This window comes from Canis lupus, chromosome 12 (assembly GCF_048164855.1).
Source record: "Canis lupus baileyi chromosome 12, mCanLup2.hap1, whole genome shotgun sequence".
NCBI classification, from domain to species: domain Eukaryota; kingdom Metazoa; phylum Chordata; class Mammalia; order Carnivora; family Canidae; genus Canis; species Canis lupus.
In genome coordinates, this window is record NC_132849.1 from 13,875,169 (window position 1) to 13,899,250 (window position 24,082).

A 24,082-nucleotide genomic window follows, 5' to 3' on the forward strand; every position below is an offset into this window, starting at 1 on the left:
TAGTTAGAAGCCTGTCTTCCCAGAAAATGTGAACTCAGCTCAGTGAATTTTTGGCAGGCTCCTCATGTGAGCAGAGGCAGCCTCATGCCCCAACTGTCCTTGGGGGCTCATAGCCGCTGAAGACAGAGGTGCCCAGCCAGCCATGGGAGGTCAAGGAGGCTCTTAGGGGTGGGCAGAGGGGGAGGAGAGGCCTCCAGTGGCTCATGGTAGGCTGCAGGGTGTGGGCCTTCCCCACCCTGACTGCCACCACCTTCTCTCCAGCCCCAGAACAGCCTGCCCGACATCATCATCTGGATGCTGCAGGGAAACAAGCGAGTGGCGTACCAGCGGGTGCCTGCGCACGAGGTCCTCTTCTCCCGGCGGGGCGCCAGCTACTGTGGCAAGAACTGTGGGAAGCTGCAGACGATATTTCTGAAAGTGGGTTCTTTTTTCTCAAGTCATGATCATATTTCCTCCCAGGTAGTTCCCTTCCCCTACCATGTCTCCTTTTCTCCCTCTGACAGTCTCTGGACTCTCAGAAGGGGTGGAGGGCTTTGTGCAAAACCATTTCCCTTCTCTCTCCTCTGTCAAGTCCCTGGGCCCCATATACCTGGTCTAGAAAGTTGGCAGGTGATAGCAGGAATCACAGGATGCTGGAAATGAATGAGGCAGGGTCTATGCACCACCCCCCCTCCGCCGCTGCCCTTAGGCTGTCTGGGAAGGGCTGACTCCTGAGGCTGCTCTCCATCTCACGGTCAGGTCTCTGGGAGGGCGGGGTTCAGCCCTCAGCCCCGACCCCAGCCTCTAAGAACTGGTACAGACCTCATTGCCCTGCCTGTGTGCTTTGACCCCAACTGGAGTCAGGCTCAAGTTCAGGTTCTTCCCTATGGGAAGGCTGGTGTCTAGGCGCTGAGTGTGCCTGTGGCTCTGGCCCATCAGGATGCTGGGGGCTCGTGATCCAGTGCCCCTCATGTTGTCCTGCCCGCACCTCTCCTTTCCTTTATCTTCTTCCAGCCCCCATCCTTGCTTCCTGCCCATCTTCTTTCGGGGTACTGGCTAGGCTCAGTCTGGGGTCACAGATGTAAGCAGCTGCCTGAGTGCCCATGATCCTCCTCTCTAGATTAATGTGGGGACATAGAGCCAAGGCTGTTTTGGTTGGGGCCATGTGCCTGGTGGCCAGGACACAATTTAGGAAAATCTCTTCCTGTGCTGTGACTGCCCTGGGTCTGAAGGAGGGGGGCGGGGTCCCTGTCTGGAGGGCTGTCACTGAGGCTGTCCTGCTGGAGGAGGAGTGGCGGTGGGAGGCAGGCCTTCCCCTCGCCACTCTCCATTCAGTTCAGATGGCTCTGTTGGCATTATAAGCTGCCTGGCCTTCCTCCCAGCCTGGTCCATCTGCCCCGGCCCCTTGCCTCTTGGCCTTCCCTTCCCCACCGCTCTGTCCATCCACACCAGGACCAGTGCCCACCTTTCCTCTTCCAGGAAGTCATTGTTGGCTAGCCTTAGCCTTGAGCCTCTCAAGTGCCTGTGGGTCAACCCATTCATATATTGGCCTTTCTTTCTTGTCCCACCCTGGCCTGAGTAGAGAGGGCAGGTTTTGACAGAACAGTGTGTGTGGACAGGTGGCAGGGTTGGCTGGAAGCCTGTGTGGCCTTGGGTAAATTGCCTACCCTCTCTGAACTTCTGGCTGTCTTCTCACCTGTAAAATGATCATCGGACTGCCCACTTGATGGGTGTTATGGATTGAATTAGGTGATACAGCTCATGGCTCTGGCTAAACTGAGGTGATCAGTAAATATCAGTTTCTTTCCTTCTTGTCCCCTTTACTTTCTGGGGTGTTCCCTTGCTCTCAGGGGAGACGAGGCTCCACCAGCATGACTGGAGGCCAACATAAGGCAGAGGTGAGCAGATACCTGGACTCAGGGCTGCTGGAGAGACCAGCTTTGCTCAGAAAGAGCGTGAGGATGTGTCAGGCAGTGGGCTGCCGCCTCTCACCTGCCTATAGGGCACGTCCCTGGTGCTTTCTTAACCTCCTAGCATCCTGCTTCTATCTCCTAAGCTAACTCCTTGCCAAGCAGGACTGAAGGGGAAGGAAGTCAAGGAGCTGCCACATTGCATTGGGTTGACCAGGAAAGGCTGTCTGGCTAGAGTGCCAGTGGGGAAGCACTTGAGCAGGATGAGCTTCAGGCTCTGACCTCTCGGCCCTGCAGCCTTGGGGAAACACAAACTGAAAAATTTTCCCTGATTCCAAGCAAAAAAAAAAAAAAAAAAAAAGATATAGAATTGTTTCTCGAAGTCTTCCCCACTGAGTTTATGAGCCCTGCCAGTAGCTCCTGAGCAAGCTCTACAAAAATGTTGGCAGCAAGCAGAGACCAAGAAAACATTGGTGTTTCTTAACTTAAACCAAAGTTGGAAAAAATGAGCACTAGTAGAGAGGGAGAGGAGCCCCAAACTAGACATTTCTTTATTTGCTGTTGCTATTTTGGGTCAGGCAGGCTGGCCCCGTCTGGGGGAGGGCAGGGGAGAGACCGGCGGTGGGGGGGTAGAGGGGGAAGGGGGGGTTAGGCATTCCTGCCATCTCCCTGGGGCTGGTGGTTTGGAGGGAAAAAGGCCACTAACCACCCCAGGGAGGAGACGGCTGAAGCAAATGGTCATGGGAGGTTGCCAGGGGGTGACATGTGGGTTCAGGGCCTCCTCTGGGCTTCACCGAGGATGAACCAGAAGCAGAGAGGCTGGGTGACGGGGGAGACTGTCATCACCCTGGCATGTCCTGCACCCCTTCCTTTTCCCCGTACCTGGCTTGGCCTCTCCCTCTAGGGATCCAGGCCTCCTCTACCTGTTGGTGACCTCTTACCTTGGCTCCCCTTTCCTCTTCTGAAGCCATCAAAACTCCTTTCTCTTCACATTCAGCCTCCTGTTGCAGAGGAGGTACCCCTCCAGGCTCATGCACATGAAACCTAGGGCCTTCTTCTTGTGCTACTTCCTCTAAGGGATAATGTGTTGTTCTAAGAGTGAGGAACTTCTGCTCCTTAGGCTGTAGCTGACCATTGATTTCAATCACACGGTAAAGTAGTTGCGGGGAATAAATGTTTAATGTTGGGCTGTTGTGGTTCTTGCATTTTGGCAGAGCTTCTGAAAGTTTCAGGATAATAAGCAATTGAGGACCAGTGACTAGTGGTTAACTTGCTGATAAGTGCCTGAAAGGGTAGTGGTATCAGATGGTATACTAACATCTAGCCAAAACAAAAATAACAGTGCCCCCGAAACAAACTAAAATAAAGGAGGAGGTTTTAACCTCTTCCCCTTCCAGACCTGGATCATTGTATCTTCTTTAAAGATATGTTCTAGAATTGCACTATCCTACATGGTCGCTGCAAGGGGCTATTTAAATTTAAAGTAATTAAAATGAAATAAAACTAAAAATTGAGTTCCTCAGTCACACTAGCTGCATTTTTTTTTTAAAGATTTTATTTATTTATTCATGAGAGACACACGGAGAGAGGCAGAGACATAGGCAGAGGGAGAAGCAGGATCCATGCGGGGAGCCCGATGCAGGACTCGATCCCAGAACCCCAGGATCACGACCTGAGCCAAAGGCAGACGCTCAACCACTGAGCCACCCAGATGTCCCATACGAGCTGCATTTCAAGGGCTCAGTGGGCTCACCACATGGGGCTAGCGTGATTGGACCGTGCGGATATAAACTATTTTGTAGCAAGAAGTTCCATTGGGCGGAGTTATTCTAGAAGAGAACAGAAATGGGGATGTGGTGGGAGAGGGCAGAATGAGGGGTGCTGGTCTAGGCCTGGCTCAGCTGAGCACCTAGGTGGAGATGATGTGGTCTCCTTTGGAGAGAAGGAATCTTGGCAGGTATGGAGAAGCCTTCTTAAGTATATATTCCCTTCCTGTGAATTTCTAATAAGTCCTCCAACAGGACATGTATCTAGGGGGGGTCAGGCTGCTAGGCCCAGTCCTTGGAGGATCCCACCCCGACTCGGTGGGGACATCCTGATCCTAAAGGGGATCGGGGGTTTCTGTCCTTCTCTGGTATCTAGTATCCCATGGAGGGGGTGCCCGGAGCCCGGATGCCAGTACAAATACGGGTGAAACTCTGGTTTGGGCTTTCTGTGGATGAGAAGGAGTTCAACCAGTTTGCTGAGGGAAAGCTGTCCGTCTTTGCTGAAACCGTGAGTGCCTGCCATCCTGCCGTCCTGCCCTTTCCTGCCCCTGCCCCCAAAGCTGCACTGGTCCCCACTCACTTCTCTTTATCCCTTGCTCTCCAGTATGAGAACCAGACCAAACTGGCCCTGGTTGGGAACTGGGGCACAACAGGCCTCACCTACCCCAAGTTTTCTGATGTCATGGGCAAGATCAAGCTACCCAAGGATAGCTTCCGCCCCTCAGCTGGCTGGACCTGGGCCGGAGACTGGTTCGTGTGTCCAGAGAAGACGTGAGTCATGGACAGGGAGCCTGGGGGACCCCCTCTGCCCTAGTCCTTTCTCTGAAAGGCCATAGCCCTATAAATGGTTCTACTTGCTCCTACTGCCCCTATGCTGGTCACAGGGGCTTGCACTTGAACTCTTCCGGGGCTGGGGGCTTGCTAGGCAGCCTTGTTTCTGGAAAGGCTCGAACAAGGGGGAACTTCTTTAATATTAAACTAAAGTTGGCCTCTGTCTGACTTTGCATCCACTGGTTGCAAACTTCTTCTCCAAGAGGCCACAGCTTGTTTCCTCCTCCCTGTATTAACCCTTCCTGTGCCTGAACCTTCCCCACTCCCGTCCCCCCGAGTACTCAGAACAAAGCCCTCCAGCTGCAACACTGTCCCTACCTCTTTCTCCTCTCTACTTTCCTGTTTGGTTGACATTCAACAAACTGGGTTTCTTTCCTTTTTTTTTTTTTTTAATTGAAGTATAACATATATTATTTCAAGTACGCAAATCTTAAGTATACAGCTTGATTGCCTTTAACGTTTCAACAACTAATAGTGGGTTGTTTACCCACCAGGCTTTTGGTGTCTTTGGCTCTTTCTCTCTTTGGTGTCTCTCTCTTTCTTTATGTTGGGCCCTGGTGTATTCTTCTGTCTGTGAGCATCTCTAGGTCCACCTGAGTCTCCTTTTGCTCTTCTCCCTTGATGCTCTGCCCCTCCTTTCCCTCTCCTCTCTACCTTCTTATTGGTTGAGTGAGGCTGATGCAGGAAGCTTGGCTAAGGACCCAAGAGTGCTCTGCTGAAGGTGGTGGGTGGGTGGGTGGGCTCTCTTCAGCAGAGGTTCTGACCCCCCCCCCCCAGCCTACTCCATGACATGGACGCGGGCCACCTGAGTTTTGTGGAGGAGGTGTTTGAGAACCAGACCCGGCTCCCTGGAGGCCAGTGGATCTACATGAGTGACAACTACACAGATGTGGTGAGTGGATGCTCCAGGGACAGGGAGGGTTTGCTTTCCTGGGGTCCCAGACCTCTGGGCTCAGGAGGGGCCTGTGGCTAAGAGAAGATGGGATGCTACCCCCCTGCTCCCATGTCCCCATCTTCATGCTCTGGTTTCTAGAGAAACAGTGTGAAGTCCAGTGCCGGTAGGACACTGATCTGGAATTGCACCTGGGGCTTCAAGAATGTATGTTGTCAAGTTGCATCTTTTCTGCTCCTCTGATAACATCTGTCTCTTCTCATGCTTGCCTGTCCGGTGTTGCCCTAGAATGGGGATAAGGTGCTTCCTAAGGATGACATTGAGTGCCCACTGGGCTGGAAGTGGGAAGATGAAGAGTGGTCCACGGACCTCAATCGGGCCGTCGATGAGCAAGGTGGGCAGCACGTAGAGCCCAGTGAGATCCACCTCAGCAAGCTCAGGAGGTGTACTGGTGGGACAGCTGAGATCAGGGCCTTGTGCCCTGGGGCACTGGCCTTCACTGGGCTTCTTTATCTGGGGGACTTTCTGAGTCAGGCCTCATTTCCAGCTACAAATTAAGTTAGTGGTCAGTCACGAGCTTGTGACTGTGCCTGGGTGGGACAGCTAGCCTCTAGAGAGATGGGAAATGGCTGGGCAAAGGCCAGTGGGTACCCTTCCTCCAGGCTGGGAGTACAGTATCACCATCCCCCCGGATCGGAAGCCAAAGCACTGGGTTCCTGCTGAGAAGATGTATTACACGCACCGTCGGCGGCGCTGGGTCCGCCTGCGCAGAAGGGACCTCAGCCAGATGGAGGCACTGAAGAGGGTGAGTCTGGCAGATGGTGGTGGGTAGAGGTGAGGCCCTGGCTGCAGGAGGCCAGCTGGGCACAGGTGCACACCTGTGTGTACAGACACATGCATGTGTGCTCAGGACATGTATCAGGCATATGGGCTCCCTGGAGATGCTCATGGATCACACCCAGCACGTGTACTGCTGCTCACAGGTTATAGCACACACACAGATCACACCAGTACACGTCCAGATACCCGTGACTGTGCAAGGAGATGTGCTTGGGATCACACACAGACCCAGAAAGTGCAAAGACATACTGAGACTGGGTCTGTGGCCGGGGGTCGTGGAGGTGGAGTCTGAGACAGGGGTTTGGCCACATGGAGCTTTTAGAAGAAGCAGTGTGGTCAGGAGTGCTGGGAGCAAGGATGTGGTATCAGGCCAAGTCAGTTTTGGCCTGAGCTGTGGCTTGGGGAGGGGCACACCCTGGAGCACCACAAAATTGTCCTCACCTGGAGGCAAAGGGGTTGGGGTTGTACCCCCTAAGCTCTGTCACCAGCCATAGTTGCCGGGAGTGGGCTGAGGAGGGTATCCTCCCCATGGAGCCTGCTCCCTTCAGCATGGGCAAATCCCTGTGGAATGGGGCCACTGGAGCTAGTAGGTGAGGATATGCAGCATGTGAGTGTGCTGGCTGGTAGAGGGGCCCCGGTGGGTTCCGTCGTTATTCCCTGGAGAACATACACAGTGCAAGCACACAGATCCACGGGCGTGCCCAGGTACCCACAGGACAGAGGAGTAGAGTAGGCATGTATAAGTGCACACGATGCATGTACCTGCTCTTGGAGTTCACCAGATGCCCATGTCTCGTACAGCCTCAGCATCTGCCTCCCCAGATCCCTCTTGTTCCCTCTTGTTCTTGTGCATTCCTTCTTCCCATGCACGCATCTGATTTTGGGCCCAAGAACCAGGCCTCCACCAGTCCAGGAGTAGTCTTTGGCATGACCCAGATTTCTTCCTTTCTCTTTGGGCACAGGGAATCTGGAGAGGGATGTCACTGGGTTCAGGGAGAAGCAAGGCTTTGGGGCAGCAAACTGTTTGTGGTGCCGTGAGCCAGACAGACTCTGCTCTGCCTGTTGGGGCACCCATGGGATAGAGGAGACCCTTGTCAGACAGTGTGCCTTGCCTGCTCCATCACTGGTGAGGGATGTGGCTGCCCTCCAGGACTGGTACTTGTTGCTTAGTTCATGGCGTGAGCCTGAGGGGCACCTGAGGACTGTGTCAGGTCATCACCTGGATAGGAAGGGGCTTCCAGAGGTCCCTCTAGGCCTGGGAGAGGGTCCCCTCGAGGAAATACAGGGGGACCTTCCACACTGACCTAGGCCTAGCTTCAGGAAGAAATAGCCTGGGGTTGGGAAAACAATCCTCATTGACCCCCCTCAATTTTTATAAGCTGGGAAGTGAAGAAGAAAAAGGAAATGACAAGAAAACCTTGGATTCATGAAATCCACCCATGATCCAAGTAAACAAACCCAAAGCCCGATGTTTTCATCCCTGCTTTAGCCTACCTGCCTTTTCTGGCTCCTCGGATCCCCACAGCCCAGGGAGCGTTTTCCCCTCCTGATTTTCTGATCCGGACTCTTGTCATTGCAGAAGCTGCTCAGAGTCCCCCTCCTCTAGGTGGCCTTCCTAGCTGTTCCCACCTGGAAGGTGCTGGTGTGGAGTGGGTAGGGAATCATGGAGGGCAGCGCAAGGACTGCCTTCCTGCAGGCCGCCGGAGCAGTGCCTGAGTCTGTCCTGTTCTCCCCACGCAGCACAGACAGGCAGAGGCAGAGGGTGAGGGCTGGGAGTACGCCTCGCTCTTGGGCTGGAAGTTCCACCTGGAGTACCGCAAGACTGATGCTTTCCGCCGCCGCCGCTGGCGCCGCCGCATGGAACCGCTGGAGAAGACGGGGCCTGCAGCCGTGTTTGCCCTTGAGGGGGCTCTGGTATGTGGCTGGGTCAGGGAGGTGTGGCTTGCTTTTCCAGGGCTATAGCGGGAGCCCCCCAGGTTAGGACTTTGGATGGAACATTGGCTGGTCACCTTGGCTTCAGTTCCTTTGGGGGTGCTTGTGGGGAAAGTGGAGGGCAGTCTGGGTGTCCTAATACAAAACAGCTCCCTTCTTGACACTGGGGGACTTGCTGTTTCTTTTTGTGATCAAGATGGGAACAGGCAGAGAGGATCTCTGTCTGATAGAGGTCACAGGTCTGAGCTATGACTGGAACCAAGGGACCTGGCCCTTCTTGAGGAGGCTGGCTGCCACAGAGTGGGCCTGAGAGGATTTGGCCTAGGCCCTGGAAGTAGCCAGAGAGGCCTGATGATCCCTGAATGGCCATGTCCTTGGTTGGACATGAGTCTTCCTTGGTTGGACAGAACCTATCTCCTGGCATCCCTGAGATTTTTTGGGGGATAGGTGTACCCCAGAAACTGAACATCAGGCTGGCAATCCTGCCCTTGGTGTATACTTTCTGGAGCCAGTAGAATTGAGGTCAGCTCAAGGTTCCCAGCCCCAAAAGGTGAGCAGGCCCTTCCTGGACAGTCTGAGTAGGGCCATTCTCCACTCTGTTTTGGTCTGGGGATTCCTGAAGGTGGGAGGAGATGCCCAGCGTGAAGCCCTTCCTCTGAAATCCAGCCAGGACTGCCCACCGCTTGGGGCTTTGATATGTGACTCCGAGAGCAGGTCCCACCAACTCTGATAGCTGATGGGATCTGAGTGTGTCCATGTGTATCAGTTTGGTGTGTGTGCATGTATGTGAGGAATCAGTTGGAGGGAGGAGCAGTGGGGCCTTGCCCTGAGTCAGGGAGTACAGAAAACAGGCCCAAGATCTGATGGGATGGATCCAGGGAAGGGAGTTGAGACTGGTGGTGGCCCAAGGGGAGCTTCCATCCCTCTCGGGCCTTGATGGTGGGCCAGGTCTAGGGGTGGCAGTATGGGAGAGGAAACCCTCTGGGGGTCATATAATGCTAGATACCTGATAATGTCTTGGGGCCAAGTTGTGGGGTGGCTGAAAGGAGACAGCAGAGCTCTGGGCTGCTTGGGCTCATGCTCAGGCTAGGTGGGAGGAAACTGCTAACCCAGCTGGAGCACCCCCAGCTAGAGGTCTCATGGGCCGGAGCTGGTGTTCGTTGACGCCCCCTGTCCTGTCAGAAAAGGCCTGGCTTGAGCACAGGACAGGGCCTAGGGATAGTCTTGCGGCTCCAGCTGAGGGGTGGGCTCTTGGCAGAGCTCAGAGTCAGGGCCAGGTCTGAGAAGCCTGGGTGGACACCCTGAGGAATAGAAGCTCAATGATATGGGCTACAGAGAGAAAAGGAGTTTAAGGGCTCAGATCGATGAGAGAGACCAAGAGGCGAAACCGGCATTAGGCCGGGCAGGAAATGGGGGTTCACACAGTATCTGGAATTCTGTTTCTGACTCGCTCCTCTGTCTTGGCCTCGTTCTCACACTGGCTCACTCTGGGTGGTAACAAAGATGGTGCCTATAAAAAAGGCCAACATCAACTTTACAGCCAGCAAAGCCCTGCTAGATAAAATAGCACAGCCCACCTGGCATCCTCTATTTTCCTCACATCTGGAAACCACAGAGAGGAGAGTGCTATTTTCTCCATAATGCCGTGACAGTCTTGGGTGTGACTGACTGGCTGTCATGGTCATGTGCCCATGCCAGCCTGAGGGTGAGGAATGGAATGTTCGGATTGGCTATCCTGGGTCATGCTCCTTTTTTGTAGTTGACAGCACCATCAGGAGGGGGAGAAGAGCATCTGGGAAGGAAAAAAAAAACAAAAACCCTGCAAACAGTGCTGGGCAAAGAGCTACGGATGATGGCCATAGGACTCAGTTCAATGAACAATAGGGAGCCAGCATGGATTGTTGAGCAGAGGAATGCTCTGGTTAGAGCTGGACTTCTGGGCTATTAATCAAGTAGCCATGGAGGATGGTTGGCGTGGAAGAATGGAGACCATCAGGAGACCATCAGGAGTCTTGGCTAGTGATCTGGGATGAGGTGACATCTGTGGGGGGAGCTGGGGGCCAGAGTAGAGGGAATTACAGTGGCAGAGCTTGGGGAGGGTCATAATGGCCCAGAGGTTCTGCTGGGTGCATGGCATGGCTTCTCCCACTGCCGGGCCATAGGGTGGGCGGGGTGGGCCTGGGGCTGCGATGAGTTCATGGTTGGCCCTGGCAAGTCTGACACACACGGTTAAGTGCTGTGTGAAGAAGGCGGATCTGGCAGCTGCTTTCCAGGCCGCCCAGTGCAGGGAGGCCAGGGCCGTGGGAGAGAGGACGCGAGGCTGGAGGTAGCCAGAGACACATGGACGGAAGTGTGGATGGGTTCTGGGGCTGGCCAGGATCTGGGGGAAGAAGATGAGCAAGACTGGGGACCCACTGCCAAGCTTTCATGGCTCGGTGACTGGGAGAATGAAGGGGGGCACTTCCCAGAAACAGAGAAACCAATCCGTTTATTCTTTACGCGGGAGAGAATGTCGTGAGGGAGCATTGAAATCAAATGTCAAGTCAACAGACATGGGGAGGTGGTTGATTGTGAAGCTGATGGGACTCGCCTGTGAGGCGCAGGAGAAGCCAACATAGTGAAGCCCTCTGCGTCCTGGGGGAACTTGGCTGACATAGAGAACCAGAAGCAGACAGCGGTTGGAGAGGCTGGATCCCACAAACCTGGAGTTGGAGGACACAGTTTTGGAAAGTCTTTAGGTGTGGCCAGCATTTGGATAGGGCCACAGGCCCATTTGACTGTAACTATCTGGACCACTCTGTACTTCAGTGAATGAATCTCCATCAGCACCTACACACACACACACACACACACACACACACACCTTGACCCCTTCATGGTCACCCATATATGCGTCTGTCCCTGAATCTGCTGTCCTCTATCCTGGGAGGTACTGATGCTCCAGCAAGGCACCAGGGCTAAAGTCCACCCTGCATCATGGGAGCAGATGGTACAGTCGTCTGGGTGCCAAGACCCACCTGCTGTCTTGAGTACTAGTCCTGCCCACTGCTCATTGATGTCTGCTGATTCACTTGGTGGGAGCCATGGTGGGATGGGCCAGGCTTCCCAGTGGAGCAGGTTTGGCTTGAATTCTCCTTCCTAGCTGCAGACAGGTCACTTATCCCTTTAGCAACTCTGTTCCCTCATCTGTAAAAGTCACCGCATCCTAAGGTCATTGTAAGGGATAACTACATGACACATGTAAAGAAGTGCTTCTTGGGCTTAGTGAATGTGGGAACAGTGTGTGGGGTCTTGTTAAAATGCACACTCATGATTCCATGACTGGGTGAACCTGAGAGTCTGCATTTCTAAGAGGATTCCAGGTGAGGCCAATGCTGCTGGTCTGAGGACCATCTTTGAGTGGTGAGGATGTGAAACAATATATTGTGCATCAGGAAGATGAGAGAGGTGGTCACATCATCCCATTCCCCTACTTGGATGCCTTTCTGAGAGGCAGGGTGTATCTGTTACTTGGTGAAGGTGTGTGGCCAGGGTCCTAGAGAGGGAAACAGGGAATGACGACATGTTCTCCTTGCTCCCTAGTGAGAGAAAAGTAATCTTCACTTCTAAGAATCCCCTGATCTGATGGTGGAGGCCTGGCCTATGGAGTCTTGGCTAGTGATCTGGGATGGAGCCCCTCCCTGTCTGATTCACACATGAGTACAAATAAACCCAATAGGGTCTGCATCTTTGCAGTGCTGGAGGGCAGAATAAGGGTCATTCCAGAATGATGGTGTCTAATGAGGGAGGCTTCTTGGAAGAGGATGTTTGGAGGCAGACCTTGAAAGAGTCTAGGGAGGCACTGTGGGTGATGGTCAGGTGGACTTCCTGGTAATCTGACATTTCTGGATGTTTGGGCCTGAGGACTAGGCCTGCGGCGCCCCCTTGCCTCCTACCACCCCTCTCCTGGCCCACAGGTCCACCAGCAGGCTGCGCCTTGCTTGCCAGTTTTCCTCCTGAAGACATCTTGCTGGAAGGCAGGCCCTGTCTGCTCATTAGCACCGGCAGCCTTTCCCTGAAACCTTCTGCTGGGGCCAAGCCTGGCTCCCTCCGTGGAGCGGGAGGCCCTGGCTCCGTCTGCTAATCGTCTGCTGTCTCCATCCCGAGTATTATTTTATTTTCGTATTATTCTTTTTCCAGCTAATATCCTGGCATTCCCAAAGACACCGGTTTCATAATCTTCCTGGCGTTCCCAGGGAGCTGGGAAGCAGAGCACAAAGCTGCTATTATAGCCTGTTCCATCCAGCCTCCCTCTCCTCGCCCCACACCCCTTGCTGCCGCCACCGCCGGCTCCCACCCAGGCACCCCTTCCTGACGCCACCAGCCTCTCTGGGAACTCTGGTGACGGCTGCTGGGATGAGCTCACAGAATCCATCCTGTCGCCCTTGCCCTGGGCCTGCCCTCCATGCGCAAGGATTTTTCCAGAGCCCTGTCTCTGTGCTTGGCCTCGAGTGTTAGGAAAGGTTTTCTGAGATGCCAGAGCTTGGGCAGGAGGGAAGGAGATGGGGACTCAGCAACATGTGCTCATAGCCTTAGAGATTTTTAGAGCTGGAAGGAACTTTCATGTTTGAAAGGTGCTCTCCACCTGGCTTTGGATCCCCTTGAAATTGGACACATAGTTATGGGTGTGTGGGTGTGATCTGTGTGTGCAAGTGTGTCTGATGTGTAAACACATGGATGATATGTGTGCACACACAAGCTGTGTGCCATGTGACTGTGTGTGTGATATGTATGTGCACATATGTACGGATGTGTATGATGTGTGCACACCTGTGATATACGTGTATGTGCAACGTGTGTGTGTGTGTGTCTTTGATGTGTAAATTCAGGTCTAGGGTCCGTGGTTTTTTCCAATTCTCAAGGGACTTTAGAACCCCAAAGAGGATAAGAATTACTAAAATCCATTTTACCATGCGCCAGAGATCAGGCTGACAGCTTTATGTGCATGGTCTTATTTTATCCTCACAGCGCCCCCAGAAGACTGGATTCTATTATTATACCCATTTTACAGTTGGGGATACCAAGTTTCCAGAACTGTACTGCCTAATACAGTAGCCACGAGCCACATGAGAGTATTTAAATTTACCTTTAGAGTAATTAAAATAAGAATTTACTTCCATAGTCACATGAACCACATTTCAGGTGCTCATTAGCCACACCTGGTTCATGGCTACCATATTGGACAGTGTAGCTATAGAACAGTTTCATCATTGCAGAAAGCTCTGCTGGACAATGCTGTTCTAGAACAAGTCTGAGCCCCTAATATTACTCCAGAAGAAACTGAGCTCTGAGAGGGGGCTTGCCCAGCGGCATAGAATGGCTAGTTCTAGAATCAAGGCCGGACAGTGGGCTCTTCTGTCCCCGAGTACATACTCCTATTCCCTTTAGGGCATAATGTCTTCCTCCTAGAGAAGGCCCTCGAGTGGGGTCCTAGGGAGGGTCCTGGGCAGCTGGCTGGAGTCCTTGGATGTTGGCATCACTTTTCTTGTGTAGCCATGTGACTTGACTTCCCTGAGAGGCAGGGCAGCTAGAGAGGAAGGAGCTGGCACCATGACCCCCACCCTGAGAAGCCTCTAGTTGGTTGTCCAAAGTCTGAGTCCTGGCCGGAAGTGGAGAGGATCTACAGAGACAGGATAGCAAGCCCAAGCCTAAGGATGGAGATGGGCAGGTGGGAGTCAAAAGTGCTGGGAAGGGGAGTCAGGGAAGGGTAATGGTGCCAGAGAGGAGTAATTTGGGATTTGAGCTGCTTGAGGAGGAGGTCAGATGTGGGTGAGGAGGGGAGAGTCCGTCTCTGTGCCTGGGTAAAGCTCTGCTGTATGCAGAGTACCCAGACCTAGTTCCTGGAGCAGGCATTTTGACCTGCTCATCTGGGAGCAGCATCTGTGAGGTGAGAGGGGTTTGCCTCATAAAGTAACCAAAATCCCCACTGAGTCTGCCAGGCAGGAGAGGCGGTTCTGTGTTTCCCTGGATTCTGTTTCTTAAATATGCTACTTGAGCACCTGTTCTATACCTGGTTTTGTGCTAGCAGGAGCTGATTGAAGGCTGGCTGGTCTCTCCAGCAGGGGCCTCCCTGCCCCCTTGCTGTCCCACATGGAAGGACCATTTGGATAGTTCCTTCAAATTGGTGGACCCCAGGATCTGTCTCATTCAAGATTTGAAGGCTGACGTCTGGAGGGTCCAACCGTGTGTCTGTGTGCTCAAGACAAAATGGCAGCACACAGGCATGCATGGGTGCTGAGGAGTGTGTGTGTCACAGCTGGGCAGATGTGTTGGGTGCCCCATCTCTGTACAGTATCATTGTATGCGCACTGGGGTCTACATCTTTGGTTGCTAGGGTGACCTTATAACTTGTTGTCTGAGACACTCTTCATAATTATGCTGGGAAACAGGCGTAAGCTAGGGCCATCCCAGACAAACGGGGACATACGGTTGTCCTAATTATGGAGGTACTCTGGCAGGGGTCAAACCTGCTTGAGCATTCTCTGCAGCCTCCAATTTGGAGACACGGAAAGCCTAGAGGGGCACTTGTGCACACATGCATACGCGCAGATGCTTGAGCCAGCCCACACGTGGCACTGTGGATTCTCCAGGTTTCCTGATTCCATTCCCAAGCTCCCCAGGGGCTGGCCGGTAGTTTTGCAAGGATTTTTGCAGCTGCTTCCAAGCTCCTGCTCCAGCTGTAAATTAAATGGGGTTGCACCCTTTCCTGCTATTCTACTTAAGGTTGCAATCAGCCCTGATTAGGAAGGGAGGTCTGTGTTCCCGAGTTCCCTCTTTTAAAGTGTTCTCCTCCTTTGGCCTGGCCTGCTAGCCTGTGTGGGGTTTCCCTGGAAGCTGAGGCTGGGCGGCCAGGGCTGTGATGTGGGCCCTGGGCTCCCCAAGGCCCTGACTTGGCGCTCAGCCCTGTCCTGCCCCTGAACCCTGCTCAGGTGTCTGGTTCTGACAGGGAAGCAGAAGCTGGGAAGAGCCCTGAGGGGCTGCTGGGAGACCCCCGGCTCTGCCAGTTTTTTTGTTGTACCATCCTAGGGAAGACACTGACCTCTCTGGGCCCTAGTTTTTTCACTTTCAGGATAGAGGTGGTAATAGCAAAAATAATAAGCTCCCTTTACAGAGCAGGGGTTAGCAAGCCATAGCCTACAAGCCAAGTCCATCCTCGGCCGTCTTGTGTAGACAGGGCTTTATTCACACATGACTGTGCTCATTTGTGTCTTCAATGTCTGTGGCTGCTGTCCTGCTACAGTGGCAGCTCAGGAGTTGCGACAGAGACCATATGGCCTGCAAAGGTGAATGTATTTACTCTTTGGCTCTCTATGAGCAATGCTAACCAGCCATTCTAGAGCCTGTGCCTGTGCCTGTGCCAGGCACTGCCCTCTGCCCTGTCTGTGTTTTATCTCCTTTAACTCCCCCGTGATCCCGAGAGATAGGGTTTATTATTATTCCCATTTTACAGATGAGCAAATTGAGGTAGAGAGAAGGCAAGTCATAATGATTCTAGTGGTGTTTCCTCACATGACTGTTACGAGAAATTCTATGGATAATGGTGGGGTTGTACAGAGTTTATAGCATACTACCCTACATTGCTGTTTGTTACTTGGATGTCCCAGCAAAGCCAATAGTGAAGGAGAGGTCCTGGCAGTTCACCCTAGAGCATACTAGTCAGTGTTTAATAACCAGAAAAAGAATCCAAAAAACAAACCCAACCCAGTTTGTAGTACGTGTTGGTTTCCATGGTGTAAATATCCCTGCTGTGGCCAATTTCAAGCTAGCCGTGTGACGTCACCGAGAGTGGAGGTAGGAGGAGATGGGCCATAGCAGATGGTTATATAGTGTTTCCAGCCCACAGATACATTAGATATAAATACCCTCAGGAGTGGAATAATAGTCAAAAGTTGTAAAATGATTAGGAAGTGATGAGTTTGAGTATTTATCACCTTTTTTAAAAAAAAATGTATTTATTTATTTTAGAGGGTGTGGGGAGGGACAGGAGGAGAGGGAGAGAGAATCCCAAGCAGGACCCATATGCAGCACAGAACCCAGTGCAGGGCTTGATCCCACGACCCTGAGGTCATGACCTGAGCTGAAATCAAGAGTCAAATCAAGATTGACCCACCTCTTGAAAAAAATTTCTGTAGTTATAAATTTATAAGACTTAATTGTTACAAATGGCCGTGTTTAACACCCAGCTTGCAAAACACCTGAAAACTTCATAATCTGCTCTTCTGATGATGGAGGCCAGCGCCAGCACTTGGTGCTTTTGGGGGGCCCTGATGCTGTTTACATAAAAGATAGGGGCCCCGGTAATAGCCTTCTTCCTAACAGCTCTGTCACCTGTGTTGTCTGGGCCCATCAGGCACTGGACCTGAGCCCTACTCAGGAAGCCAGGAGGGTGGCTGCTTGACTCTGATGGCACAGAGGGTTTCCCAAGAGTCCCCTGAGATTCCGCCAAGGCCCTGTTGTTTCCTTCCTGACCTCCATGGTGTGGCTGTGGTGGCTCTGTCCTCTGCTTGCTCGGTCCTGGGGGCCCTCTGCTCAGCCAGTCATTTTGCTTCATTCACCACTGCTCTTGCCCCTTCATCTTCCATCCTGCCTCCAGGTTATAGATCCTGAGCCAGCTCCCTGGGCCCTGTATGAATGAGGCATTGGACCATGCTAAAGGGAGAGGGTGTGTGTGCATGTGTGTGCATGTGTGTGTGTGTGTGTGTGTGTGTGTGTGTGTGTGTGTATGACCAACAACCAGTGCAATAGGAGGAATTTTACACATGCTAGTGATCTGGTGCTCCGTCTTGGATCCAATTTAGGCGGGACGAGGGGTCCCCTTCGTAGGATGCTTGTTTTCCCAGAATTGTTCATCTCCTCCTGGTGTGGTGGCTGCATCAAGGTCCTGGGGCAGGAGTCCTTAGCAGATAAGGTGGGTTTGGCCACTGGCTCTGGGGACCCCCAGGGCAGCCCTGCCCAATCTGGGAGGGAGAGAGTTCCTGCACTCTTGAGATCAGGCTCTTCCCGGGAGCCAGGGCTGCCAGCCGGGCAGTGGTGGGTTGGATGCTTCCCAGTCCCCTGGGCGAGCAGCAGGATCCCTTACACAGCTAGCCCCAAGATGGAGTGTGTGGCCACAGACCACAGTCTGGGAGTCGCATCGGCATGAGCTATGGAGGCAGGAATGTGGCTGTGGGAAACCCAATGCCCGGGGCCCGGTGGGGCTGGGGAAGAGAGAGTAGTGTGTGAGGCGGGGGTGAAGGGTGGGTGGACACAAAGCGAAGCATCAGCTCCCACTTCAGCCTGACTCTCTGCCCAGGGCTCTGAGCGAGAGCAGAAGCAAGCTGCCTTCCTCTCATAGTTTTCCCTGCCCCAGCTTTTCCCCTTCAGCTGAATCTTCCCCTAAGCTCTGGGGGACGGGCATCTAGCATGCTGCTGCTCCCCTTGTGCCCACACTCTTCTCTTTCCCCTCCTCTAGGAAGCTTTCCTGAATGCAGCCTTCCAAGGGTCCACTCCATTCTGTTTCACCCTTGAGATGGCCCCACTGGGGGGTGGGTCCATATCGCTTGCTCTTTCTGCAGTGGCATCCCGCTCTGAGCCCCCTGAGGGAAGGAAGGTGCTGTCTGATGTACATTTTCCTGACTCTTCTCCTGAGACCCAAGGCCTGAATGCTGCCCACATGGTTTGGAGCAAGGAATGCTGGTGATTCATTTTATGTGACAAATCTTCATTGGATGAATGCTAAGTGCCTGATGCTGGGCTGAGTAAAGGGGTTAGAGGAGCGTATGTGCCTTGCCCAGACACATCAGGTGATGGATGCAGGAGACCTAGGAGATGCTGAGGAGGGGCTGCCACTGAAGGCATGGTGGCCACAGTGGTATCTAGAACTCTGGTGACTGAGGTGAGGGAAGAGCTCAAGGTAGATTACCTGAGAGGGCACTCGAGGTGGAGAAAACAACCTGTGCAAAGGTTCTGAGGCAGAGAAAAGGTGATGGATTCCAAATTTAAAGAAAAAAGAGATTAAAGAGGGGGAATATATTGTTTTAGCATGAGACTGGAGAGTTGAAAGACTCAAACTGACTCCACCAGCACCCTTTACTGAGTGCTGCTTATGTGCCAGGAACCTGCCAAGGGCTGTGGGTGCCTCACCACATTCAATTTTCAGCAGTAGGTCTCCACTGGGGGCAATTTCTATCCCCCATCCCATCCCTCAGGGGAAATTTGACAATATCTGAAGATATTTTGGGAGGTCAGGGAGCTATGGGGATCTAGCAGGTAGAGACCAGGGATGCTGCTAAACATCCAACAATGGACAAGACAGGAAAGGACTAGCAGGAATAAGGTGCCTCCCAGAAGCTCTCAAATCAGGTTTTCTTTCTTTCTTTTTTGGGGGGGATTTGGTTTTTTTTTTTTTTTTTACATTTGTTTTTATTGAAGTTCGATTTGCCAACATATAGTATAATAACCAGTGCTTATCCCATCAAGTGCCCTCCTCAGTGCCCATCACCAAGTCCAAATCAGGTTTTCATGAGGCTTCATCATTTGCTTTGAGAGAAATTCTGGAGTGTGAGCCCCACTTTTGTACACATGAAAACCAAAATATACCTCCTAGTGAAGGAAGCGTGACATGGGATTATCTGTTACTATATAGACTGATCGCCCAACGTGGGTGACAGGCTGGCTTTTGTCACCAGCTTCCCCCCAACCCCACCCCATAGCTTACACTGTTGCTCTCTCCTGAGGTGACCTCCTTCTCTTGTTCACCTGCCCTCCAGGTGTGTACCGAACACCTGCTGTATGTGAGGGGACCTGGGCTGGTGACAGAGACCTCACATAGCTCTCAGTGGGAGGGCACAGATGGGTGAGTGGGGACAGGGGGTGCTAGATGCCCTAAGAGGAAGTTCAGGGCATGGTGGAAGCACATGGGAGGCGAGCTTACTCGTCCTTGCAGGGTGACCTTTGAGGACGAGGCTGGACACCGAAGGAGAAAGAAGGGAAAGAAAGCAGCAGACAGACCCATGTGCAAAAGGCTCAGGAGCAAGAAAGGGGGGTTGAGCCTGAAGGTCATCAGGCTGGAGGTGTTTGGGGGCATCCAGACTTGTGGGGGCTCAGTTCAGAGGCTGTGGCTAGGGTGGGAGGGAGGGCTGGCCTCCCCTTTGCTCGCAGGGTCTGAAGAGGATGCATGCAGAGCCCGGGCTGCCCTGTGAAGGTCCGTGGACCAGAAGATGGAAAGACATTGGCCAGCGGTGTGGGTGGAATCCTGCCCAGGGTGGGAAGCAGGGGGCCTGCTGGGCTGGGGCTTCGCCGGGAGGGACTGAACTTTAGTGCATGGTCTCCTGGCCTGGCTGCTGGTTCTCCTGGCTTCTTCTCAGCAATCCCCATGTGTCCTTTTGAGCTGGGGGAAGAAGGAAGGGAGGAGGCAGGTTTCTCCTCGAGGGGCAGCCTGGGGGCTAGGGGGGGTGGCAGAGAGCCCCATGGCCCCCCTACTCTGGAGGCAGGACAGGTGGAAAAGCCCCTGCCGTGTGGGGGCATTCCTCCCTCTGATGGACATTATTACTCTGGGCCAAGCACTGAGCTAGGTCCGAGACACCTGGCACCTGCCTTCATAGAAATCCCAGGGAGGGGGACACCTTTTCTGATCACAGGAAGGTGGACTGCCTTTGGACAGAGACCCAGAAATTGCTGCCCGAACCCCAGACAGAGGTGTTTTGGTGGAAGTGGTGCCCATGGGAGGCAGCTAGGGAAGGCTATCTGGAGGAGGCATGGGGTGAGTGGAAATGTGCACTGGCAGCTGTCAGCACATACGGAGGTCCCTGTAGGTACTGGGAGGGGGCAAAGGAGTTATGGGTCCCCTGGGAGCCAGAGGCAGCCTCCCTCCCTTCACTCACCTTAGCACCTGACTCATGGGGGGCACAAGTGTGTTGCCAGGCTGAGGCAGAGGGGCCACAGGGTCCTAGGCCTTCCAACCTGCCTCCAGCTGAACCCCCTCCCACTGAAGCACACTGTGCTGCAGGTGTTACAGGTTGTTGCACTCAGGGGTGGGGGGCACTGGCCACTGCACTGCTTCCAGTGTTCTGCTCTGCTTTCCTTGGTGTCATGCACCTGATGCCTGGGGTGGCCTGCTGGGCCCCCTAGGTCCAGCCCTATGTGGGGCCTTGCAAATCCTGAAACTGGGAGCTGTCAGCTGTTGGCCTTGGTGCATGCTCTGGCGGGATGCCAGGGTAGCATGGCCAGGCCAAATGCCTTCTCAGGGGTGGGGGGACGCCCAGGATGCCTTGGGTCCACACCTCTTCAGGAGACAGGCGTTCAGGAGTGATGGCCTTTGGGCCTTTGGGTCTTTCCCTGTCATACTATAGTATGACATCCCTCCCTGTTATCCTGCTTTGGGCACGTGTGTGTGTGTGCATGTGTGTGTTGAGAGACTGATTGCTTGATTGATTGCTTTTGATTTCTGCCCAGGGCTGTGGCTCCTGAAATGTCCACTTTTCCAGCTTCTGGAATAATTTTGAACAAGTATGAGGTATATGGATACCGCCCCTGAGAATAATTGCAAGTTTTATAGTTTATGACCTACTCTGCTCCTGCCCCACCTCTGCCTTATTTCTCATATAAGATCATTAACAGCAAACATTTACTGAGCATTTATTATGTGCCGGGAGGTGTGCTAAGAACAACATGTAATGTTTCTCCTTAACAACCACAGCAACTCTCTGAGATAGATACTGTAGAATTATTCCAAGTTTACAGAGACTTACTTGTTCAGAGAGGTTAAGCAAGCTGCCCAAAGTCACACAGCCAATAAATGTCAGGACTTGAACTGGAGTCCCAGCAATCTGGTTCTAGAGCTTGTGTTGGAGTTGTGATCAAAGTAAGGGGGCCACTGAAGGGGAGTGCCCTGTGGTGGGATCCAGAGACAACCTGGTTGAAGCTGGACCTTAGTGAGTTCCCTGGAAGAGCAGATGAACCTGTCTTTCCTGTGTGGGTGTTTTATGAGCCCTTTTGCAGGAATGGAGCAGAGGAAGACCTGGCCTACCTTTAGGATGCATTTCTTTGTTGACCCAGAATGACCAGGGCAGGCTTTCCCTGGGTGTCCTAAGATGCCCTGAAGATGGGGACGGGGGGTAGATTGGGATGGTCAGTGACACTTCCAGCTAGGGAACAGCAAGAGCTTGTGATGGAGCAGGTGTGAGTCTTGGCCAGCTTGAACTGCCTACAGCTGAGGGTTGGGTTTGGGGGAGGGAAGCCCTGGTGTTGAATGGGAAAACGGGGCAGGTAACCTGAGGTCTGATCAGGACCCTTCAGGTATTGAGTGCCAGCAAAGGATTTGGGCTATGGGTAGCAATGCTGGTTCTGGTTCTGGGTGTGGGCAGATCCGAAGTGAGAAGGCAGGCAACCAGGGAGGCTTCAAGGAGGCAACAAGGGATCTGGGACTGGGCCCTAAGAGTGGGCGTGACTTGGAGAGGAGGATGCAGAAGTGGCCATGCATCTTGTATTTGGAGGCACTAGGCCTGTGGGAGAGGTTGAGATTTCTGGGAGATGGTTGTGGCCAGGTGGTGGGCAGGGTGGAAGGTCCTGGCAGGTGGCCACTCTGGTTGGGCCAGTCCAGATGAACAGGGCATTGGCAGTGATGCCAGAGTTTTCATTCACACACAAGGGTTTGTGTGCTTGTGTGTTGGGAAGAGGAACTGGGCAAGAGAGTGGAGTAGGTGACAGTTGGGTGGGGGGGAGTGGGGGAGATGGGTGAGGGACCTGGAGAAATCTCTCAAAATGCAGAGGGAACAGTCTCCAGCTCTCCGGAGTCCCTCTGCTGGGCTCTGGGCCATAGGATGTTGGTGAGCTTGCCAAGAAAGCCAAGTCTGGAGGCTGGGCTATGTGGTGACCAGCACTTTTCCTATTCTTGTGGGTTGTGGGGGCCTTGGTCCCTGCTGGGTCCCTGAGCACCCCCCCCCCAAACCATGCAGGATGCCAGTGAGAGGCTGCAGTGTGGCAGAGGTGGTACGGGATACACCTGAGGGGTAGGCACCTAGTCCAAGGAAGCTGGTGTACGGCCCAGTGGTTAAACCCAGTGCCAATGAGGACAAAGCCAGGGGGATCGACAGGCTAGTTTTATGTGCAGTACACTGACAGACTGGCTTCCGAACCTGAGTGCAGACCTGCCCTGCCTCTTGTTCCTGTCCTTGTCCTGGCCACAGTCTGCACCCTCTTTCACCCCACAGCTCAGAGGGAGCAGTGCAACTTCTCCCAGAGCTGGGACCCAATGTCCAGATATGCAGGGGTAGACAGAGATGGTAGACTGGGCCCTCTAGATTTGGCTTCTCTTAACTCATCCCGGTGGGAAAATCCCCATTGGATTCTCTTGCCTAGAGTCCTTCCTTCTATCAGACTCTAACCTCCTGGGCCATAATCACTCAAAATTCCATTCTGGCTTGTCTGGCCTCCACTGGAAAGGGAGAACAATTTCCCTGTGAACTTGACAGTGGAGTCTGGGGATGCTGTAGGAGGATGTGCTACCCTGGTTAGTAAAATTAGGGACTAATGGCCCAGTCTCAGCAGCTGAAGAGCGTTGTCTAGAGGTTTCCTGCCCTGGGCATCTGACTCCCTTGTACCGGTCTCCTGGCACCCCCAGGCTCTGGGACCTGAATCTGCCATGACCAGCTCTGTTTCTCCAGGGTGGTGTGGTAGATGACAGGAGTGAAGATTCCGTGTCCGTGTCCACCTTGAGCTTTGGAGTGAACAGACCCACGATTTCCTGCATCTTTGATTGTAAGTGATGCTTGGTGGTATCTTTGGGGGTGATGTGGATGGGTGTGTAGCCTTATGCTTGTTTTCACGGGGTTATGTGGTCAGGTGTATACAGGGAGAATTGAGTCTATGTGCTTTGTGGTGGGTCATTGTCTTTTGTGGGGTGGGCATGTGCACACGCACATTTGTGTGCACAGGCACACATCCCTTTATGTGTGGCGTGTGCATCAACTCTGTGCTCAGAATCAGGCATTCAGGGCCCTGTGCATTCTGGCTGCCCCCATCGTTTATTTGGCTTCTCGTTCTCCTTCTCCTCCATCCTCTCCTCGCAGCTCTCACCAGGCCCAAGGACATGACGCTCAGGTGTTTACCTTTGAGCCGTGGTCTGTTCTGATCCTGTGAGTGGCTCACTCCCACAGAGTGTGACATATGTCATTTCTATCACTCAGATCCTTCATCTATTGCCTTTCCTAGGGTAGACTCTACCCTTGCCCCAGCTGTAGCTCTTAGCCACCCCTGGACCCTCACTTGGTATCTCTCTTTCTTCCTTGGTGCAGATGGGAACCGCTACCACCTACGCTGCTACATGTACCAGGCTCGGGACCTGCCCTCGATGGACAAGGACTCTTTTTCTGGTAGGTGGGAAGGGAGTCGGGGACCAGAGACTGAGAGTTGGGAGCTGAGCCAACAGGTCTTTAGACCACAGGAAACGTGGCGCAGGGTTTCTCCTGTGGGTGGGAGCGTGGCTGCTTGTTGGATGCGTGGAGGTGGCTGATGTTGCCAGGGTCCACTGTGCTTTCTGGTTGTCAGGTGGCCTGCTCGACTCCTCTGCAGGGTTTGGCTTTGTTGACCATCACCTCCTTCTGAAAGTCCCTCTGGCCTTGGCCCCCAGGAGAAGTATCCAGGGTCCCCTGCAGCCTCCTGCTGCTCCACCTGCTCCTATTCGGGAGCTTCCCAGTCTGATGGTCCTGATGGTCTGCCTGTGTCCTCTCCTCTGGGCACTGAGGTCCCCTCACTTTCCCTGGCTTCAGGAACCACTCATGTTAGAGAAGCTTCTAGGCCTTTAGTTCACAGGAGCCCTTAGATCCAGCCACATCTTAGGTAGCTCCCCTGGATGCCTCACTGGCTCCTTGGTTCCCATCCACACTGAACTCCCTGTGCCCCTGCCCCTGATCCAG

The 24,082-nt window shown here is 53.3% G+C and overlaps 1 protein-coding gene across 23 annotated transcripts in view; it reads left to right on the forward strand.

Moving 5' to 3' along the window:
* DYSF (dysferlin) overlaps positions 1 to 24,082 on the forward strand; it is a 216,916-nt gene that overhangs the window by 106,470 nt on the left and 86,364 nt on the right. For all 23 annotated transcript variants that reach the window (XM_072769771.1, XM_072769783.1, XM_072769778.1 and 20 more), the window contains 9 exons: positions 262 to 417; positions 4,032 to 4,163; positions 4,260 to 4,426; positions 5,264 to 5,378; positions 5,667 to 5,772; positions 6,041 to 6,183; positions 7,959 to 8,132; positions 22,832 to 22,925; positions 23,462 to 23,539. In XM_072769771.1, coding sequence (XP_072625872.1) covers positions 262 to 417; positions 4,032 to 4,163; positions 4,260 to 4,426; positions 5,264 to 5,378; positions 5,667 to 5,772; positions 6,041 to 6,183; positions 7,959 to 8,132; positions 22,832 to 22,925; positions 23,462 to 23,539 — 1,165 coding nt within the window. The remainder of the gene's footprint in view (positions 1 to 261; positions 418 to 4,031; positions 4,164 to 4,259; positions 4,427 to 5,263; positions 5,379 to 5,666; positions 5,773 to 6,040; positions 6,184 to 7,958; positions 8,133 to 22,831; positions 22,926 to 23,461; positions 23,540 to 24,082) is intronic.